The 21,669-nt window shown below is 50.5% G+C and overlaps 1 protein-coding gene across 1 annotated transcript in view; it reads right to left on the bottom strand.

The window, feature by feature from the left end:
- LOC106594557 (uncharacterized) overlaps positions 1-21,669 on the bottom strand; it is a 70,645-nt gene that overhangs the window by 37,655 nt on the left and 11,321 nt on the right. Inside the window, exons 3-6 of the mRNA XM_082974020.1 lie at positions 21,455-21,525; positions 18,375-18,501; positions 17,181-17,378; positions 12,986-13,064 (exon numbers count right to left, since the gene is read on the bottom strand). Of these exons, the coding sequence (XP_082830146.1) occupies positions 12,986-13,064; positions 17,181-17,378; positions 18,375-18,501; positions 21,455-21,525 (475 nt within the window). The remainder of the gene's footprint in view (positions 1-12,985; positions 13,065-17,180; positions 17,379-18,374; positions 18,502-21,454; positions 21,526-21,669) is intronic.

The following is a 21,669-nucleotide window of genomic DNA, read 5'->3' as shown; positions in this document are numbered from 1 at the left end:
GGTGGTCACATCTAACCCTGGTGGTCACATCTAACCCTGGTAGTCACATCTAACCCTGGTGGTCACATCTAACCCTGGTGGTCACATCTAACCCTGGTGGTCACATCTAACCCTAACCCTGGTAGTTACATCTAACCCTGGTGGTCACATCTAACCCTAACCCTGGTGGTCACATCTAACCCTGGTGGTCACATCTAACCCTGGTGGTCACATCTAACTCTGGTGGTCACATCTAACCCTGGTAGTCACATCTAACCCTGGTAGTCACATCTAACCCTGGTGGTCACATCTAACCCTGGTAGTCACATCTAACCCTGGTGGTCACATCTAACCCTGGTGGTCACATCTAACCCTGGTAGTCACATCTAACCCTGGTGGTCACATCTAACCCTGGTGGTCACATCTAACCCTGGTGGTCACATCTAACCCTGGTGGTCACATCTAACCCTGGTAGTCACATCTAACCTGGTGGTCACATCTAACCCTGGTGGTCACATCTAACCCTGGTGGTCACATCTAACCCTGGTGGTCACATCTAACCCTGGTGGTCACATCTAACCCTGGTAGTCACATCTAACCCTGGTGGTCACATCTAACCCTGGTGGTCACATCTAACCCTAACCCTGGTGGTCACATCTAACCCTGGTGGTCACATCTAACCCTGGTAGTCACATCTAACCCTGGTGGTCACATCTAACCCTGGTGGTCACATCTAACCCTGGTGGTCACATCTAACCCTAACCCTGGTAGTTACATCTAACCCTGGTGGTCACATCTAACCCTAACCCTGGTGGTCACATCTAACCCTGGTGGTCACATCTAACCCTGGTGGTCACATCTAACTCTGGTGGTCACATCTAACCCTGGTAGTCACATCTAACCCTGGTAGTCACATCTAACCCTGGTGGTCACATCTAACCCTGGTAGTCACATCTAACCCTGGTGGTCACATCTAACCCTGGTGGTCACATCTAACCCTGGTAGTCACATCTAACCCTGGTGGTCACATCTAACCCTGGTGGTCACATCTAACCCTGGTGGTCACATCTAACCCTGGTGGTCACATCTAACCCTGGTAGTCACATCTAACCCTGGTGGTCACATCTAACCCTGGTGGTCACATCTAACCCTAACCCTGGTGGTCACATCTAACCCTGGTGGTCACATCTAACCCTGGTGGTCACATCTAACCCTGGTAGTCACATCTAACCCTGGTAGTCACATCTAACCCTGGTGGTCACATCTAACCCTGGTGGTCACATCTAACCCTGGTAGTCACATCTAACCCTGGTGGTCACATCTAACCCTGGTAGTCACATCTAACCCTGGTGGTCACATCTAACCCTGGTGGTCACATCTAACCCTGGTGGTCACATCTAACCCTAACCCTGGTAGTCACATCTAACCCTGGTGGTCACATCTAACCCTAACCCTGGTGGTCACATCTAACCCTGGTGGTCACATCTAACCCTGGTAGTCACATCTAACCCTGGTGGTCACATCTAACTCTGGTGGTCACATCTAACCCTGGTAGTCACATCTAACCCTGGTAGTCACATCTAACCCTGGTGGTCACATCTAACCCTGGTAGTCACATCTAACCCTGGTGGTCACATCTAACCCTGGTAGTCACATCTAACCCTGGTGGTCACATCTAACCCTGTTAGTTACATCTAACCCTAACCTGGTAGTTACATCTAACCCTAACCCTGGTAGGTTCACATCTAACCCTAACCCTGGTGTCACATCTAACCCTGGTAGTCACATCTAACCCTGGTAGTCACATCTAACCCTGGTAGTCACATCTAACCCTGGTGGTCACATCTAACCCTGGTGGTCACATCTAACCCTGGTGGTCACATCTAACCCTGGTAGTCACATCTAACCCTGGTGGTCACATCTAACCCTGGTGGTCACATCTAACCCTGGTGGTCACATCTAACCCTGGTGGTCACATCTAACCCTGGTAGTCACATCTAACCCTGGTGGTCACATCTAACCCTGGTAGTCACATCTAACCCTGGTAGTCACATCTAACCCTAACCCTGGTAGTCACATCTAACCCTAACCCTGGTAGTCACATCTAACCCTGGTAGTCACATCTAACCCTGGTGGTCACATCTAACCCTGGTGGTCACATCTAACCCTGGTAGTCACATCTAACCCTGGTAGTCACATCTAACCCTGGTGGTCACATCTAACCCTGGTAGTCACATCTAACCCTAACCCTGGTAGTCACATCTAACCCTAACCCTGGTGGTCACATCTAACCCTGGTGGTCACATCTAACCCTGGTGGTCACATCTAACCCTGGTGGTCACATCTAACCCTGGTGGTCACATCTAACCCTAACCCTGGTGGTCACATCTAACCCTAACCCTGGTGGTCACATCTAACCCTAACCCTGGTGGTCACATCTAACCCTAACCCTGGTGGTCACATCTAACCCTAACCCTGGTGGTCACATCTAACCCTGGTGGTCACATCTAACCCTAACCCTGGTGGTCACATCTAACCCTGGTGGTCACATCTAACCCTAACCCTGGTGGTCACATCTAACCCTAACCCTGGTGGTCACATCTAACCCTAACCCTGGTGGTCACATCTAAACATAACCCTGGTAGTCACATCTAACCCTAACCCTGGTGGTCACATCTAACCTTGGTGGTCACATCAAACCCTGGTGGTCACATCAAACCCTAACCCTGGTGGTCACATCTAACCCTAACCCTGGTGGTCACATCTAACCCTGGTGGTCACATCTAACCCTGGTGGTCACATCTAACCCTGGTGGTCACATCTAACCCTGGTAGTCACATCTAACCCTGGTGGTCACATCTAACCCTGGTAGTCACATCTAACCCTTAACCCTGGTAGTCACATCTAACCCTAACCCTGGTAGTCACATCTAACCCTGGTAGTCACATCTAACCCTAACCCTGGTGGTCATATCTAACCCTAACCCTGGTGTCACATCTAACCCTGGTAGTCACATCTAACCCTGGTAGTCACATCTAACCCTGGTAGTCACATCTAACCCTGGTAGTCACATCTAACCCTAACCCTGGTAGTCACATCTAACCCTGGTAGTCACATCTAACCCTGGTAGTCACATCTAACCCTAACCCTGGTAGTCACATCTAACCCTAACCCTGGTGGTCACATCTAACCCTGGTGGTCACATCTAAACCTAACCCTGGTGGTCACATCTAACCCTGGTAGTCACATCTAACCCTAACCCTGGTAGTCACATCTAACCCTGGTGGTCACATCTAACCCTGGTGGTCACATCTAACCCTGGTGGTCACATCTAACCCTGGTAGTCACATCTAACCCTGGTGGTCACATCTAACCCTGGTGGTCACATCTAACCCTGGTAGTCACATCTAACCCTGGTGGTCACATCTAACCCTGGTGGTCACATCTAACCCTGGTGGTCACATCTAACCCTGGTAGTCACATCTAACCCTAACCCTGGTGGTCACATCTAACCCTGGTGGTCACATCTAACCCTGGTGGTCACATCTAACCCTGGTAGTCACATCTAACCCTGGTAGTCACATCTAACCCTAACCCTGGTGGTCACATCTAACCCTGGTAGTCACATCTAACCCTGGTGGTCACATCTAACCCTGGTAGTCACATCTAACCCTAACCCTGGTAGTCACATCTAACCCTGGTGGTCACATCTAACCCTGGTGGTCACATCTAACCCTGGTGGTCACATCTAACCCTGGTAGTCACATCTAACCCTGGTGGTCACATCTAACCCTGTTAGTTACATCTAACCCTAACCCTGGTAGTTACATCTAACCCTAACCCTGGTGGTCACATCTAACCCTGGTAGTCACATCTAACCCTGGTAGTCACATCTAACCCTGGTAGTCACATCTAAACCTGGTAGTCACATCTAACCCCCCTGGTAGTCACATCTAACCCTGGTGTCACATCTAACCCTGGTAGTCACATCTAACCCTAACCCTGGTAGTCACATCTAACCCTGGTAGTCACATCTAACCCTAACCCTGGTGGTCATATCTAACCCTAACCCTGGTGTCACATCTAACCCTGGTAGTCACATCTAACCCTGGTAGTCACATCTAACCCTGGTAGTCACATCTAACCCTGGTAGTCACATCTAACCCTCCCGGTAGTCACATCTAACCCTGGTAGTCACATCTAACCCTAACCCTGGTAGTCACATCTAACCCTGGTAGTCACATCTAACCCTAACCCTGGTGGTCACATCTAACCCTGGTGTCACATAACCCTAACCCTGGTGTCACATCTAACCCTGGTAGTCACATCTAACCCTGGTGGTCACATCTAACCCTGGTAGTCACATCTAACCCTGGTAGTCACATCTAACCCTGGTGGTCACATCTAACCCTGGTAGTCACATCTAACCCTAACCCTGGTGGTCACATCTAACCCTGGTAGTCACATCTAACCCTGGTGGTCACATCTAACCCTGGTGGTCACATCTAACCCTGGTAGTCACATCTAACCCTGGTAGTCACATCTAACCCTAACCCTGGTGGTCACATCTAACCCTGGTAGTCACATCTAACCCTAACCCTGGTAGTCACATCTAACCCTGGTGGTCACATCTAACCCTGGTGGTCACATCTAACCCTGGTGGTCACATCTAACCCTGGTAGTCACATCTAACCCTGGTGGTCACATCTAACCCTGGTGGTCACATCTAACCCTGGTGGTCACATCTAACCCTGGTAGTCACATCTAACCCTGGTGGTCACATCTAACCCTAACCCTGGTGGTCACATCTAACCCTGGTGTCACATCTAACCCTGGTGGTCACATCTAACCCTAACCCTGGTGGTCACATCTAACCCTGGTGTCACATCTAACCCTGGTGGTCACATCTAACCCTGGTAGTCACATCTAACCCTGGTAGTCACATCTAACCCTGGTGGTCACATCTAACCCTGGTAGTCACATCTAACCCTGGTGGTCACATCTAACCCTGGTAGTCACATCTAACCCTGGTGGTCACATCTAACCCTGGTGGTCACATCTAACCCTGGTGGTCACATCTAACCCTGGTAGTCACATCTAACCCTGGTAGTCACATCTAACCCTGGTAGTCACATCTAACCCTAACCCTGGTAGTCACATCTAACCCTGGTGGTCACATCTAACCCTAACCCTGGTGGTCATATCTAACCCTGGTAGTCACATCTAACCCTAACCCTGGTGGTCACATCTAACCCTGGTGGTCACATCTAACCCTAACCCTGGTGGTCACATCTAACCCTGGTAGTCACATCTAACCCTGGTAGTCACATCTAACCCTAACCCTGGTAGTCACATCTAACCCTAACCCTGGTAGCCACATCTAACCCTGGTAGTCACATCTAACCCTAACCCTGGTGGTCACATCTAACCCTGGTAGTCACATCTAACCCTGGTAGTCACATCTAACCCTGGTAGTCACATCTAACCCTGGTAGTCACATCTAACCCTGGTGGTCACATCTAACCCTGGTAGTCACATCTAACCCTGGTGGTCACATCTAACCCTGGTAGTCACATCTAACCCTGGTGGTCACATCTAACCCTGGTAGTCACATCTAACCCTAACCCTGGTAGTCACATCTAACCCTAACCCTGGTGGTCACATCTAACCCTGGTAGTCACATCTAACCCTGGTAGTCACATCTAACCCTGGTAGTCACATCTAACCCTGGTAGTCACATCTAACCCTAACCCTGGTGGTCATATCTAACCCTAACCCTGGTGTCACATCTAACCCTGGTAGTCACATCTAACCCTGGTAGTCACATCTAACCCTGGTAGTCACATCTAACCCTGGTAGTCACATCTAACCCTAACCCTGGTAGTCACATCTAACCCTAACCCTGGTAGTCACATCTAACCCTGGTAGTCACATCTAACCCTGGTGGTCACATCTAACCCTGGTGGTCACATCTAACCCTGGTAGTCACATCTAACCCTAACCCTGGTAGTCACATCTAACCCTGGTAGTCACATCTAACCCTGGTGGTCACATCTAACCCTGGTAGTCACATCTAACCCTGGTAGTCACATCTAACCCTGGTAGTCACATCTAACCCTGGTAGTCACATCTAACCCTAACCCTGGTAGTCACATCTAACCCTAACCCTGGTAGTCACATCTAACCCTGGTAGTCACATCTAACCCTGGTGGTCACATCTAACCCTGGTGGTCACATCTAACCCTGGTGGTCACATCTAAACCTAACCCTGGTGGTCACATCTAACCCTGGTAGTCACATCTAACCCTAACCCTGGTAGTCACATCTAACCCTGGTGGTCACATCTAACCCTGGTAGTCACATCTAACCCTGGTGGTCACATCTAACCCTGGTAGTCACATCTAACCCTGGTGTCACACTAACCCTGGTAGTCACATCTAACCCTGGTAGTCACATCTAACCCTGGTAGTCACATCTAACCCTAACCCTGGTAGTCACATCTAACCCTGGTAGTCACATCTAACCCTAACCCTGGTGGTCAATCTAACCCTAACCCTGGTGTCACATCTAACCCTGTGCACATCTAACCCTGGTAGTCACATCTAACCCTGGTAGTCACATCTAACCCTAACCCTGGTAGTCACATCTAACCCTAACCCTGGTAGTCACATCTAACCCTGGTAGTCACATCTAACCCTGGTGGTCACATCTAACCCTGGTGGTCACATCTAACCCTGGTAGTCACATCTAACCCTGGTAGTCACATCTAACCCTGGTGGTCACATCTAACCCTGGTAGTCACATCTAACCCTAACCCTGGTGGTCACATCTAACCCTAACCCTGGTGGTCACATCTAACCCTGGTGGTCACATCTAACCCTGGTGGTCACATCTAACCCTAACCCTGGTGGTCACATCTAACCCTGGTAGTCACATCTAACCCTAACCCTGGTGGTCACATCTAACCCTGGTAGTCACATCTAACCCTGGTAGTCACATCTAACCCTGGTGGTCACATCTAACCCTGGTAGTCACATCTAACCCTAACCCTGGTAGTCACATCTAACCCTGGTAGTCACATCTAACCCTAACCCTGGTGGTCATATCTAACCCTAACCCTGGTGTCACATCTAACCCTGGTAGTCACATCTAACCCTGGTAGTCACATCTAACCCTGGTAGTCACATCTAACCCTGGTAGTCACATCTAACCCTGGTAGTCACATCTAACCCTGGTAGTCACATCTAACCCTAACCCTGGTAGTCACATCTAACCCTGGTAGTCACATCTAACCCTAACCCTGGTAGTCACATCTAACCCTGGTAGTCACATCTAACCCTGGTAGTCACATCTAACCCTAACCCTGGTGGTCACATCTAACCCTGGTGGTCACATCTAACCCTAACCCTGGTGGTCACATCTAACCCTGGTAGTCACATCTAACCCAACCCTGGTGGTCACATCTAACCCTGGTGGTCACATCTAACCCTGGTAGTCACATCTAACCCTGGTAGTCACATCTAACCCTGGTGGTCACATCTAACCCTGGTAGTCACATCTAACCCTAACCCTGGTAGTCACATCGGTGGTCACATCTAACCCTGGTAGTCACATCTAACCCCAACCCTGGTGGTCACATCTAACCCTGGTAGTCACATCTAACCCTGGTGGTCACATCTAACCCTGGTAGTCACATCTAACCTAACCCTGGTGGTCACATCTAACCCTGGTAGTCACATCTAACCCTAACCCTGGTGGTCACATCTAACCCTGGTGGTCACATCTAACCCTGGTGGTCACATCTAACCCTGGTAGTCACATCTAACCCTGGTAGTCACATCTAACCCTAACCCTGGTAGTCACATCTAACCCTGGTAGTCACATCTAACCCTGGTAGTCACATCTAACCCTAACCCTGGTAGTCACATCTAACCCTAACCCTGGTAGTCACATCTAACCCTGGTAGTCACATCTAACCCTAACCCTGGTGGTCACATCTAACCCTGGTAGTCACATCTAACCCTAACCCTGGTAGTCACATCTAACCCTGGTGGTCACATCTAACCCTGGTGGTCACATCTAACCCTGGTAGTCACATCTAACCCTGGTAGTCACATCTAACCCTGGTGGTCACATCTAACCCTGGTAGTCACATCTAACCCTAACCCTGGTAGTCACATCTAACCCTAACCCTGGTGGTCACATCTAACCCTGGTGGTCACATCTAACCCTAACCCTGGTGGTCACATCTAACCCTGGTAGTCACATCTAACCCTAACCCTGGTAGTCACATCTAACCCTGGTGGTCACATCTAACCCTGGTGGTCACATCTAACCCTGGTGGTCACATCTAACCCTGGTAGTCACATCTAACCCTGGTGGTCACATCTAACCCTGGTGGTCACATCTAACCCTGGTGGTCACATCTAACCCTGGTAGTCACATCATTTATATCAAGGCTATTGAACCCTAGACCGAGAGGTCAGCAGTACCGCGGACGCTGATCGTCCACCATGGGCCGTTTCCCAGACAACCCAGACTAGGAGATACCTGCCCTATGACTAGGTCCAGTACAGTGGACTCTCTGGCCCAATCAGTGACAAATGAACTACCAGGTAGACATGACAACCAGCTGACCCGAAGAGATTGGATTTAAAAATAACACCTGGCGTGTAGCGAAGAATGCCGTTCTTGTTTTATAGTCAACAATAATTCTGGGTAATATAACCTGGTCTGCATGGACTGGCTTGTGATTAACATCAAACCTGGGGTCAAATACCTGGAGGTGTGCTTGATTTACCTCAATTAGGAAACAAATGGATCAGAAGTCCAGAAATCTACAAACTCCGCATGTCAAGCGAAACCAAAACCAAGCGCACCAAGTATTTATGAAAGCTGTGTCGGACCAAGATCTACAAAACATCCTCCTGTTCTGCAGGAGGTCGAGGTTGAGAGGAGGTCAAGTGTTGTCGGTTCTAGACTCTAACGTTCTGTAGTCTAGAACCCTCCCCGAGGTCGGTGGAACCGGCAGAGCCCAGCGGTTGCCCGCGTGGTCGTCGTCGTGACGATGACGGGCCTCCTCTTCTTGGGCGGTATCTTGAGGTTTCCGTTGCGCTCTTTGACCTTGTACTCCGGCGTGCTGTGAGGTATCCCATAAACCACCTGGGCCTTGGAAACGCTCATCCCGCCCCCCCATCACCATGGTGATAGCCTCCTCTAGCAGGTCGTGGTCGTACCGCCGGTAGCGCCCGCGCTTCTTCCTGGATTGCTTGTTCTCCCCGCTACGCTCCGCCCCTTTCCTCAGGATCGTCCAATGAGGAGCAGCGGTGGTGGGCGGGGCAGCGGTGTGAAAGGTCAGGCAGGTCGAGGGAAGGCAGGAGGGCGCGGTGGAGTCTCAGCGGAGAGGAAGAGGTAGCAGCAATATTAGTGGTGGTGGTGGTGTTATGGTGGTAGTGCAAGGGCCTCAGCCAGGCTACAAGGTTCAGGGAGAGGAAGAACTGGTCTGGAGCGCGATTTGACCTGGGGGATACGGAGGTAGAGATCCTCTCTGAGCCGGGGGAGGTAAAGACCGAGACAAAGCCCTCTGCAGGACAGAGGAGGGAAGGAAGAACATCTCTCCGTTCTCCTCCCTCGCTCCCAGCTCCGCCCAGGCCGCCACCCTCTGCAAAACCAGCCGCACCTCCTCGCCGCGCGCCGACGACGTCACATCCCGTGAGGTCACATCCTCCCGCTGTATGGGGCCCGGGGCCTCTAGCTGTGAGCGCAGGATTCCAGGGGGAGGAATCCCGTAGAGAAGAGCAGCTCTGTTCTCCTGAAGACGACCGGACCTCACGTCTCTCAGAGCCTTGGACAGCAGCCCCTCAGACAGCTCGCTGGACCTCTGGGCATGGTGTTCCTCGGTCTGGTACGACCCGGCCCTGGCTGCTCCACAACGCTGCTGCCTCCTAGTGGGGGGAGGACCGAACACCACCGTCAGGATCAGGGAAGGGGTGAGGGAGGCGAGGGGAGGCAAGGGGAGGGGAGGGGAGGAGCGATTCCTTTATGTCGTGTTGGTAACATCACTGCCACTGTCTGTCATGAGCTGACGTCATCTGTGACATCATCTCTGTGCGTCTGTCCTATGAAGAAAGGGAGTGACGTCATCTCTGTGCGTCTTGTCATGTGAAGAGAGGGAGTGACATCGTCTCTGTGCGTCTTGTCATATGAAGAGAGGGAGTGACATCGTCTCTGTGCGTCTTGTCATATGAAGAGAAGGGAGTGACATCGTCTCTGTGCGTCTTGTCATATGAAGAGAGGGAGTGACATCGTCTCTGTGCGTCTTGTCATATGAAGAAAGGGAGTGACATCATCTCTGTGCGTCTTGTCATATGAAGAGAGGGAGTGACATCATCTCTGTGCGTCTTGTCATATGAAGAGAGGGAGTGACATCGTCTCTGTGCGTCTTGTCATATGAAGAAAGGGAGTGACATCGTCTCTGTGCGTCTTGTCATATGAAGAGAGGGAGTGACATCGTCTCTGTGCGTCTTGTCATATGAAGAGAGGGAGTGACATCTCTCTGTGCGTCTTGTCATATGAAGAAAGGGAGTGACATCGTCTCTGTGCGTCTTGTCATATGAAGAGAGGGAGTGACATCATCTCTGTGCGTCTTGTCATATGAAGCGAGGGAGTGACATCATCTCTGTGCGTCTTGTCATATGAAGAGAGGGAGTGACATCGTCTCTGTGCGTCTTGTCATATGAAGAGAGGGAGTGACATCGTCTCTGTGCGTCTTGTCATGTGAAGAGAGGGAGTGACATCATCTCTGTGCGTCTTGTCATATGAAGAGAGGTTTGCAGTGCAGTTGATCACTGTCCAGTGTTTTGGTTAAAGGATCGACAACGTTATTAGAAACAGGAACAATGCAGTCTTATTATTATTATTAAAAGTTACTCTGTCTCTCTCACCCCCACAGTAACTAGTTCCACTTGTTTCTGCGTGTCAGTCTGAATAGCTGAGGTTACAGACCCCCCCCCCCCCCCCCCCCACCGCTGTTGTTACCGTGACGTTGCCGTGACGTTACCACTCAAGTGATAAAAGACTGAACCCCTTCACATAGCAACAACACACAGGGACACACAGCCAGCCAGCCAGCCAGCCAGCCAGCCACCCACCGCAGCCAGCCAGCCAGCCAGCCAGCCAGCCACCCAGCCCAGCCAGCCAGCCAGCCAGCAGCCAGCCACCAGCCCAGCCAGCCAGCCACCCACCCAGCCACCAGCCAGCCACCCCACCCAGCCAGCCACCCCAGCACAGCCGAGACAGACCACCAACACGGGCCCCACACACCCACCCCAGACAGACACGAGCAGACCACCAACACGCCCCCCCACCGACAGCCAGCCCCCAGCCCACACCCCCCCCGACAACCGAGACAGACCACCAGCACGCCCCACACACCCACCCCAGACAGACACGAGACAGACCACCGAACACGCCCACACACCCACCCCGACGCACAGACGACCGCCCACCGCCCACCAGCACAGCCCCCACAGCCCACCCCACCCCTAGACAGACTACTGATACAGACCACCTAACACTGTCCCCACTACACCCACCCCTAGACAGACTACTGATACAGACCACCTAACACTGTCCCCACTACACCCACCCCTAGACAGACTACTGATACAGACCACCTAACACTGTCCCCACTACACCCACCCCTAGACAGACTACTGATACAGACCACCTAACACTGTCCCCACTACACCCACCCCTAGACAGACTACTGATACAGACCACCTAACACTGTCCCCACTACACCCACCCCTAGACAGACTACTGATACAGACCACCTAACACTGTCCCCACTACACCCACCCCTAGACAGACTACTGATACAGACCACCTAACACTGTCCCCACTACACCCACCCCTAGACAGACTACTGATACAGACCACCTAACACTGTCCCCACTACACCCACCCCTAGACAGACTACTGATACAGACCACCTAACACTGTCCCCACTACACCCACCCCTAGACAGACTACTGATACAGACCACCTAACACTGTCCCCACTACACCCACCCCTAGACAGACTACTGATACAGACCACCTAACACTGTCCCCACTACACCCACCCCTAGACAGACTACTGATACAGACCACCTAACACTGTCCCCACTACACCCACCCCTAGACAGACTACTGATACAGACCACCTAACACTGTCCCCACTACACCCACCCCTAGACAGACTACTGATACAGACCACCTAACACTGTCCCCACTACACCCACCCCTAGACAGACTACTGATACAGACCACCTAACACTGTCCCCACTACACCCACCCCTAGACAGACTACTGATACAGACCACCTAACACTGTCCCCACTACTCTATTGGCTATGCATACTAAGTAGCGTGCTAGTTTGGACCAATGAGAGGAGAAACACCTCACCCTAAGGCTTTCTGATTGGTGGGTGATGTGGAGTATGGACCAATGAGAGGAGAGACACCTCACCCTGAGGCTTTGTGATTGGTGGGTGATGTAAAGTACGGACCAATGAGAGGAGAGACACTCACCCTGAGGCTTGTGATTGGTGGGTGATGTGGAGTATGGACCAATGAGAGGAGAGACACCTCACCCTGAGGCTTTGTGATTGGTGGGTGATGTGAAGTATGGACCAATGAGAGGAGAGACACCTCACCCTGAGGCTTTGTGATTGGTGGGTGATGTGAAGTATGGACCAATGAGAGGAGAGACACTCACCCTGAGGCTTTGTGATTGGTGGGTGATGTGAAGTATGGACCAATGAGAGGAGAGACACTCACCCTGAGGCTTTGTGATTGGTGGGTGATGTGGAGTATGGACCAATGAGAGGAGAGACACTCACCCTGAGGCTTTGTGATTGGTGGGCGATGTGGAGTATGGACCAATGAGAGGAGAGACACTCACCCTGAGGCTTTGTGATTGGTGGGCGATGTGGAGTATGGACCAATGAGAGGAGAGACACTCACCCTGAGGCTTTGTGATTGGTGGGTGATGTGGAGGCCGAGCTGGCAGAGTTCCGCTTGGAGAGGTCGAGCACAGTGTCAGCTACGGGAGGAGGAATCACACAACTAGTCAGAGGTCAGACAACTAGTCAGTGGTCAGACAACTAGTCAGACAACTAGTCAGAGGTCAGACAACTAGTCAGTCAACTAGTCAGAGGTCAGACAACTAGTCAGAGGTCAGACAACTAGTCAGACAACTAGTCAGAGGTCAGACAACTAGTCAGTCAACTAGTCAGAGGTCAGACAACTAGTCAGAGGTCAGACAACTAGTCAGTCAACTAGTCAGAGGTCAGACAACAAGCCAGACAACTAGTCAGAGGTCAGACAACTAGTCAGAGGTCAGACAACTAGCCAGACAACTAGTCAGAGGTCAGACACCTAGCCAGACAACTAGTCAGAGGCCAGACAACTAGCCAGACAACTAGTCAGAGGTCAGACAACTAGTCAGAGGTCAGACAACTAGTCAATCAACTAGTCAGTGGTCAGACAACTAGTCAGAGGTCAGACAACTAGTCAGAGGTCAGACAACTAGTCAGTCAACTAGTCAGAGGTCAGACAACTAGTCAGAGATCAGACAACTAGTCAGACAACTAGTCAGTGGTCAGACAACTAGTCAGACAACTAGTCAGAGGTCAGACAACTAGTCAGTCAACTAGTCAGAGATCAGACAACTTGTCAGACAACTAGTCAGAGGTCAGACAACTAGTCAGTCAACTAGTCAGTGGTCAGACAACTAGTCAGAGGTCAGACAACTAGTCAGTCAACTAGTCAGAGGTCAGACAACTAGTCAGACAGAGGTCAGACAACTAGCCAGACAACTAGTCAGAGGTCAGACAACTAGTCAGAGGTCAGACAACTAGCCAGACAACTAGTCAGAGGTCAGACAACTAGTCAGAGGTCAGACAACTAGTCAGACAACTAGTCAGTGGTCAGACAACTAGTCAGACAACTAGTCAGTGGTCAGACAACTAGTCAGAGGTCAGACAACTAGTCAGAGATCAGACAACTAGTCAGACAACTAGTCAGAGGTCAGACAACTAGTCAGTCAACTAGTCAGAGGTCAGACAACTAGTCAGACAGAGGTCAGACAACTAGCCAGACAACTAGTCAGAGGTCAGACAACTAGTCAGAGGTCAGACAACTAGCCAGACAACTAGTCAGAGGCCAGACAACTAGCCAGACAACTAGTCAGAGGTCAGACAACTAGTCAGAGGTCAGACAACTAGTCAGACAACTAGTCAGTGGTCAGACAACTAGTCAGACAACTAGTCAGTGGTCAGACAACTAGTCAGAGGTCAGACAACTAGTCAGTCAACTAGTCAGAGGTCAGACAACTAGTCAGAGATCAGACAACTAGTCAGACAACTAGTCAGAGGTCAGACAACTAGTCAGTCAACTAGTCAGAGGTCAGAAACCTAGCCAGACAACTAGTCAGAGGTCAGACAACTAGTCAGAGGTCAGACAACTAGTCAGAGGCCAGACAACTAGTCAGACAACTGGTCAGTGGTCAGACAACTAGTCAGACAACTAGTCAGTGGTCAGACAACTAGTCAGAGGTCAGACAACTAGTCAGTCAACTAGTCAGAGGTCAGACAACTAGTCAGAGATCAGACAACTAGTCAGACAACTAGTCAGAGGTCAGACAACTAGTCAGTCAACTAGTCAGAGGTCAGACAACTAGTCAGAGGTCAGACAACTAGTCAGAGGTCAGACAACTAGTCAGACAGAGGCCAGACAACTAGCCAGACAACTAGTCAGAGGTCAGACAACTAGTCAGAGGTCAGACAACTAGTCAGAGCTCAGACAACTAGCCAGACAACTAGTCAGAGGACAGACACCTAGCCAGAGGCCAGACAACTAGCCAGACAACTAGTCAGACAACTAGTCAGTGGTCAGACAACTAGTCAGACAACTAGTCAGTGGTCAGACAACTAGTCAGAGGTCAACTAGTCAGAGGTCAGACAACTAGTCAGTCAACTAGTCAGAGGTCAGACAACTAGTCAGAGATCAGAAAACTAGTCAGACAACTAGTCAGAGGTCAGACAACTAGTCAGTCAACTAGTCAGAGGTCAGTCAACTAGTCAGAGGTCAGACAACTAGTCAGTCAACTAGTCAGAGGTCAGACAACTAGTCAGTCAACTAGTCAGAGGTCAGACAACTAGCCAGACAACTAGTCAGAGGTCAGAAACCTAGCCAGACAACTAGTCAGAGGTCAGACAACTAGTCAGAGGTCAGACAACTAGTCAGACAACTGGTCAGTGGTCAGACAACTAGTCAGACAACTAGTCAGTGGTCAGACAACTAGTCAGAGGTCAGACAACTAGTCAGAGGTCAGACAACTAGTCAGTCAACTAGTCAGAGGTCAGACAACTAGTCAGAGGTCAGACAACTAGTCAGACAACTAGTCAGAGGTCAGACAACTAGTCAGACAACTAGTCAGAGGTCAGACAACCAGTAGTCAGAGGTCAGACAACTAGCCAGACAACTAGTCAGAGGTCAGACAACTAGTCAGAGGTCAGACAACTAGTCAGACAACTAGTCAGAGGTCAGACAACTAGTCAGAGGTCAGACAACTAGTCAGAGGTCAGACAACTAGTCACACAACTAGTCAGTGGTCAGACAACTAGTCAGACAACTAGTCAGTGGTCAGACAACTAGTCAGAGGTCAGACAACTAGTCAGGGTCAGACAACTAGTCAGAGGTCAGACAACTAGTCAGAGGCCAGACAACTAGTCAGACAACTAGTCAGTGGTCAGACAAGTTAGAAATGTGTGGGTTCTAAGTCCTGTCGGGTTCTCTACCCGGTATTGGTTCTAAGTCCTGTCGGGTTCTCTACCCGGTATTGGTTCTAAGTCCTGTCGGGTTCTCTATCTGGTATTGGTTCTAAGTCCTGTCGGGTTCTCTACCCGGTATTGGTTCTAAGTCCTGTCGGGTTCTCTATCTGGTATTGGTTCTAAGTCCTGTCGGGTTCTCTATCTGCTGTGGTTCTAAGTCCTGTCGGGTTCTCTATCTGCTGTGGTTCTAAGTCCTGTCGGGTTCTCTACCCGGTATTGGTTCTAAGTCCTGTCGGGTTCTCTACCTGCGGTGTGGTTCTAAGTCCTGTCGGGTTCTCTATCCGGTATTGGTTCTAAGTCCTGTCGGGTTCTCTACCTGCTGTGGTTCTAAGTCCTGTCGGGTTCCCTACCCGGTATTGGTTCCAAGTCCTGTCGGGTTCCCTACCCGGTATTGGTTCGAAGTCCTGTCGGGTTCTCTACCCGGTATTGGTTCTAAGTCCTGTCGGGTTCCCTACCCGGTATTGGTTCTAAGTCCTGTCGGGTTCTCTACCCGGTATTGGTTCTAAGTCCTGTCGGGTTCTCTATCTGGTATTGGTTCTAAGTCCTGTCGGGTTCTCTACCTGCTGTGGTTCTAAGTCCTGTCGGGTTCTCTATCCGGTATTGGTTCTAAGTCCTGTCGGGTTCTCTACCTGCTGTGGTTCTAAGTCCTGTCGGGTTCCCTACCCGGTATTGGTTCTAAGTCCTGTCGGGTTCCCTACCCGGTATTGGTTCTAAGTCCTGTCGGGTTCTCTACCCGGTATTGGTTCTAAGTCCTGTCGGGTTCTCTACCCGGTATTGGTTCTAAGTCCTGTCGGGTTCTCTATCTGGTATTGGTTCTAAGTCCTGTCGGGTTCTCTATCTGCTGTGGTTCTAAGTCCTGTCGGGTTCCCTACCCGGTATTGGTTCTAAGTCCTGTCGGGTTCTCTATCTGGTATTGGTTCTAAGTCCTGTCGGGTTCTCTATATGCTGTGGTTCTAAGTCCTGTCGGGTTCTCTATCTGGTATTGGTTCTAAGTCCTGTCGGGTTCTCTATCTGGTATTGGTTCTAAGTCCTGTCGGGTTCTCTACCTGCTGTGGTTCTAAGTCCTGTCGGGTTCCCTACCCGGTATTGGTTCTAAGTCCTGTCGGGTTCCCTACCTGGTATTGGTTCTAAGTCCTGTCGGGTTCTCTACCCGGTATTGGTTCTAAGTCCTGTCGGGTTCTCTACCTGGTATTGGTTCTAAGTCCTGTCGGGTTCTCTACCCGGTATTGGTTCTAAGTCCTGTCGGGTTCTCTACCCGGTATTGGTTCTAAGTCCTGTCGGGTTCTCTACCCGGTATTGGTTCTAAGTCCTGTCGGGTTCCCTACCTGGTGTGGGTTCCTCCTCCTGGTTCCGCGTCACAGTGAGGTCTAGAGGCGTGTCGAGGTCCGGACGCCGGGAGCCCGTGTCGGTCGAGGTGGTGAGGCGCGTCTTGGAGGCGTACTCCGCAGCAAACTGCCGGACCATCCTCCTCATCAGTTCCTGGGCTACCAGAGGGACGTCGGGGTCCTCGCCGGACGCCAGCTCTGGCGCGGACAGACAATCAATCAATCACCGTCTACGTACATTTCTCTAGCGTGTATAAAACCGGGTAGCTAACGATGCTACGTTAGCGTTGTTTAGCATTTAAGAGTGTAAATGCCAGGCGTTCGATGCTACGTAGCGTTGTTAAGCATTTAAGAGTGTAAATGCCAGGCGTTCGATGCTACGTAGCGTTGTTAAGCATTTAAGAGTGTAAATGCCAGGCGTTCGATGCTACGTAGCGTTGTTTAGCATTAAGAGTGTAAATGCCAGGCGTTCGATGCTACGTAGCGTTGTTAAGCATTAAGAGTGTAAAGGCCAGGCGTTCGATGCTACGTAGCGTTGTTAAGCATTAAGAGTGTAAATGCCAGGCGTTCGATGCTACGTAGCGTTGTTAGCATTAAGAGTGTAAATGCCAGGCGTTCGATGCTACGTAGCGTTGTTAAGCATTAAGAGTGTAAAGGCCAGGCGTTCGATGCTACGTAGCGTTGTTAGCATTAAGAGTGTAAATGCTACGTAGCGTTGTTAGCATTAAGAGTGTAAAGGCCAGGCGTTTGATGCTACGTAGCGTTGTTAAGCATTAAGAGTGTAAATGCTACGTAGCGTTGTTAGCATTAAGAGTGTAAATGCTACGTAGCGTTGTTAAGCATTAAGAGTGTAAATGCTAAGGCGTTCGATGCTACGTAGCGTTGTTAGCATTAAGAGTGTAAATGCTAAGGCGTTCGATGCTACGTAGCGTTGTTAGCATTAAGAGTGTAAATGCTACGTAGCGTTGTTAGCATTAAGAGTGTAAATGCTACGTAGCGTTGTTAAGCATTAAGAGTGTAAATGCCAGGCGTTCGATGCTACGTAGCGTTGTTAAGCATTAAGAGTGTAAATGCTACGTAGCGTTGTTAGCATTAAGAGTGTAAATGCCAGGCGTTCGATGCTACGTAGCGTTGTTAGCATTAAGAGTGTAAATGCCAGGCGTCGTCTCTGTTCTAGTTGGACGGGGGACTCACCCTTCTTATGGAACACGGCGTGAAGGAACCTGTGAGCTGATAGGCTGCTGTCTGAGAGGGAGGCGGCTTGGGAGGGCGTGTCGTCTGAGGGGGAGGGCAGGGGGGAGGCGGCCACCGGGACATGGTCCTGTTAGAGGAGGAAGAGACAATGACAATCGCTAACGCGTCACAACAAACACATAACAAACCACACCAATGCCGTAGGGCGCGTTCCTCTGCCCGGACGGCGCTGACGCCTGCCAGATCTCACAACGTCAGGATCCATAATTTTTATGTATCAGCTAAACGCGTCATAAATCCGTGATGCGCAGTCGATGACGTGACAACGCAACGCCTGAGCAGCGGAACACAACCAACGTCGCCTGAATGACAACAGCTCCAAACATTCAGTGACTGACAGAGAAACTCAGTAAATTTGATATAGTTGAACTAACTGAAGGCGTTTCCGTGAGAGCTGGAACTAACTGAAGGCGTTTCCGTGAGAGCTGGAACTAACTGAAGGCGTTTCCGTGAGAGCTGGAACTAACTGAAGGCGTTTCCGTGAGAGCTGGAACTAACTGAAGGCGTTTCCGTGAGAGCTGGAACTAACTGAATGCGTTTCCGTGAGAGCTGGAACTAACTGAAGGCGTTTCCGTGAGAGCTGGAACTAACTGAAGCGTTTCCCTTAGAGCTGGAACTAACTGAAGGGGTTTCCGTGAGAGCTGGAACTAACTGAAGGCGTCTCCGTGAGAGCTGGAACTAACTGAAGGCGTTTCCGTGACAGCTGGAACTAACTAAAGGTGTTTCAGTGAGAGCTGGAACTAAACTGAAGCGTTTCCGTGACAGCTGGAACTAACTGAAAGCGTTTCCCTGAGAGCTGGAACTAACTGAAGGCGTCTCCGTGAGAGCTGGAACTAACTGAAGGCGTTTCCGTGAGAGCTGGAACTAACTGAAGGGGTTTCAGTGAGAGCTGGAACTAACTGAAGGCGTTTCCGTGAGAGCTGGAACTAACTGAAGCGTTTACCTTAGAGCTGGAACTAACTGAAGGCGTTTCCGTGAGAGCTGGAACTAACTGAAGGCGTTTCCGTGAGAGCTGGAACTAACTGAAGCGTTTCCGTGAGAGCTGGAACTAAACTGAAGGTGTTTCCGTGAGAGCTGGAACTAACTGAAGCCGTTTCCGTGAGAGCTGGAACTAAACTGAAGGCGTTTCCGTGAGAGCTGGAACTAACTGAAGCATTTCCGTGAGAGCTGGAACTAACTGAAGGCGTTTCCGTGAGAGCTGGAACTAACTGAAGGCGTTTCCGTGAGAGCTGGAACTAACTGAAGGCGTTTCCGTGAGAGCTGGAACTAACTGAAGGCGTTTCCGTGAGAGCTGGAACTAACTGAAGGCGTTTCCGTGAGAGCTGGAACTAACTGAAGGCGTTTCCGTGAGAGCTGGAACTAACTGAAGGCGTTTCCGTGAGAGCTGGAACTAACTGAAGGGGTTTCCGTGAGAGCTGGAACTAACTGAAGGGGTTTCCGTGAGAGCTGGAACTAACTGAAGGCGTCTCCGTGAGAGCTGGAACTAACTGAAGGCGTTTCCGTGACAGCTGGAACTAACTAAAGGTGTTTCAGTGAGAGCTGGAACTAAACTGAAGCGTTTCCGTGACAGCTGGAACTAACTGAAAGCGTTTCCCTGAGAGCTGGAACTAACTGAAGGCGTCTCCGTGAGAGCTGGAACTAACTGAAGGCGTTTCCGTGAGAGCTGGAACTAACTGAAGGCGTTTCCGTGAGAGCTGGAACTAACTGAAGGCGTTTCCGTGAGAGCTGGAACTAACTGAAGGCGTTTCCGTGAGAGCTGGAACTAACTGAAGCGTTTACCTTGAGAGCTGGAACTAACTGAAGGCGTTTCCGTGAGAGCTGGAACTAACTGAAGGCGTTTCCGTGAGAGCTGGAACTAACTGAAGCGTTTCCGTGAGAGCTGGAACTAAACTGAAGGTGTTTCCGTGAGAGCTGGAACTAACTGAAGGCGTTTCCGTGAGAGCTGGAACTAAACTGAAGGCGTTTCCGTGAGAGCTGGAACTAACTGAAGGCGTTTCCGTGAGAGCTGGAACTAACTGAAGGCGTTTCCGTGAGAGCTGGAACTAACTGAAGGCGTTTCCGTGAGAGCTGGAACTAACTGAAGGCGTTTCCGTGAGAGCTGGAACTAACTGAAGGCGTTTCCGTGAGAGCTGGAACTAACTGAAGGCGTTTCCGTGAGAGCTGGAACTAACTGAAGGCGTTTCCGTGAGAGCTGGAACTAACTGAAGGCGTTTCCGTGAGAGCTGGAACTAACTGAAGGCGTTTCCGTGAGAGCTGGAACTAACTGAAGGCGTTTCCGTGAGAGCTGGAACTAACTGAAGGCGTTTCCGTGAGAGCTGGAACTAACTGAAGGCGTTTCCGTGAGAGCTGGAACTAACTGAAGGCGTTTCCGTGAGAGCTGGAACTAACTGAAGGCGTTTCCGTGAGAGCTGGAACTAACTGAAGGCGTTTCCGTGACAGCTGGAACTAACTGAATGCGTTTCCGTGAGAGCTGGAACTAACTGAAGCGTTTCCCTTAGAGCTGGAACTAACTGAAGGCGTTTCCGTGAGAGCTGGAACTAAACTGAAGGTGTTTCCGTGAGAGCTGGAACTAAACTGAAGGTGTTTCCGTGAGAGCTGGAACTAACTGAAGGCGTTTCCGTGACAGCTGGAACTAACTGAAAGCGTTTCCGTGAGAGCTGGAACTAACTGAAGGCGTCTCCGTGACAGCTGGAACTAACTGAAGGCGTTTCCGTGAGAGCTGGAACTAACTGAAGGTGTTTCCGTGAGAGCTGGAACTAACTGAAGGCGTTTCCGTGAGAGCTGGAACTAACTGAAGGTGTTTCCGTGACAGCTGGAACTAACTGAAAGCGTTTCCGTGAGAGCTGGAACTAACTGAAGGCGTCTCCGTGACAGCTGGAACTAACTGAAGGCGTTTCCGTGAGAGCTGGAACTAACTGAAGGCGTTTCCGTGAGAGCTGGAACTAACTGAAGGCGTTTCCGTGAGAGCTGGAAGTAAATCAAGACAGAAAATAGCAGTCCGTTTGTATCATGAAACTTACATTGATCAGCAGACTGCAGAAGGAACAACTGGCCTTCACTGCCCAGTCCTCAAGCTCCTCTGGTTCACAGTCTGGAAACACACACACACACACACACACACACACACACACACACACACACACACACACACACACACACACACACACACACACACACACACACACACACAATAAAGTCTCAGTCGCACCAACTGGGAGCAAACACGTGTAAACAC

Source organism: Salmo salar, chromosome 04 (assembly GCF_965601325.2).
Source record: "Salmo salar chromosome 04, fSalSal1, whole genome shotgun sequence".
Lineage (NCBI taxonomy): Eukaryota > Metazoa > Chordata > Actinopteri > Salmoniformes > Salmonidae > Salmo > Salmo salar.
This window is presented reverse-complemented; position numbering and strand designations above follow the sequence as displayed.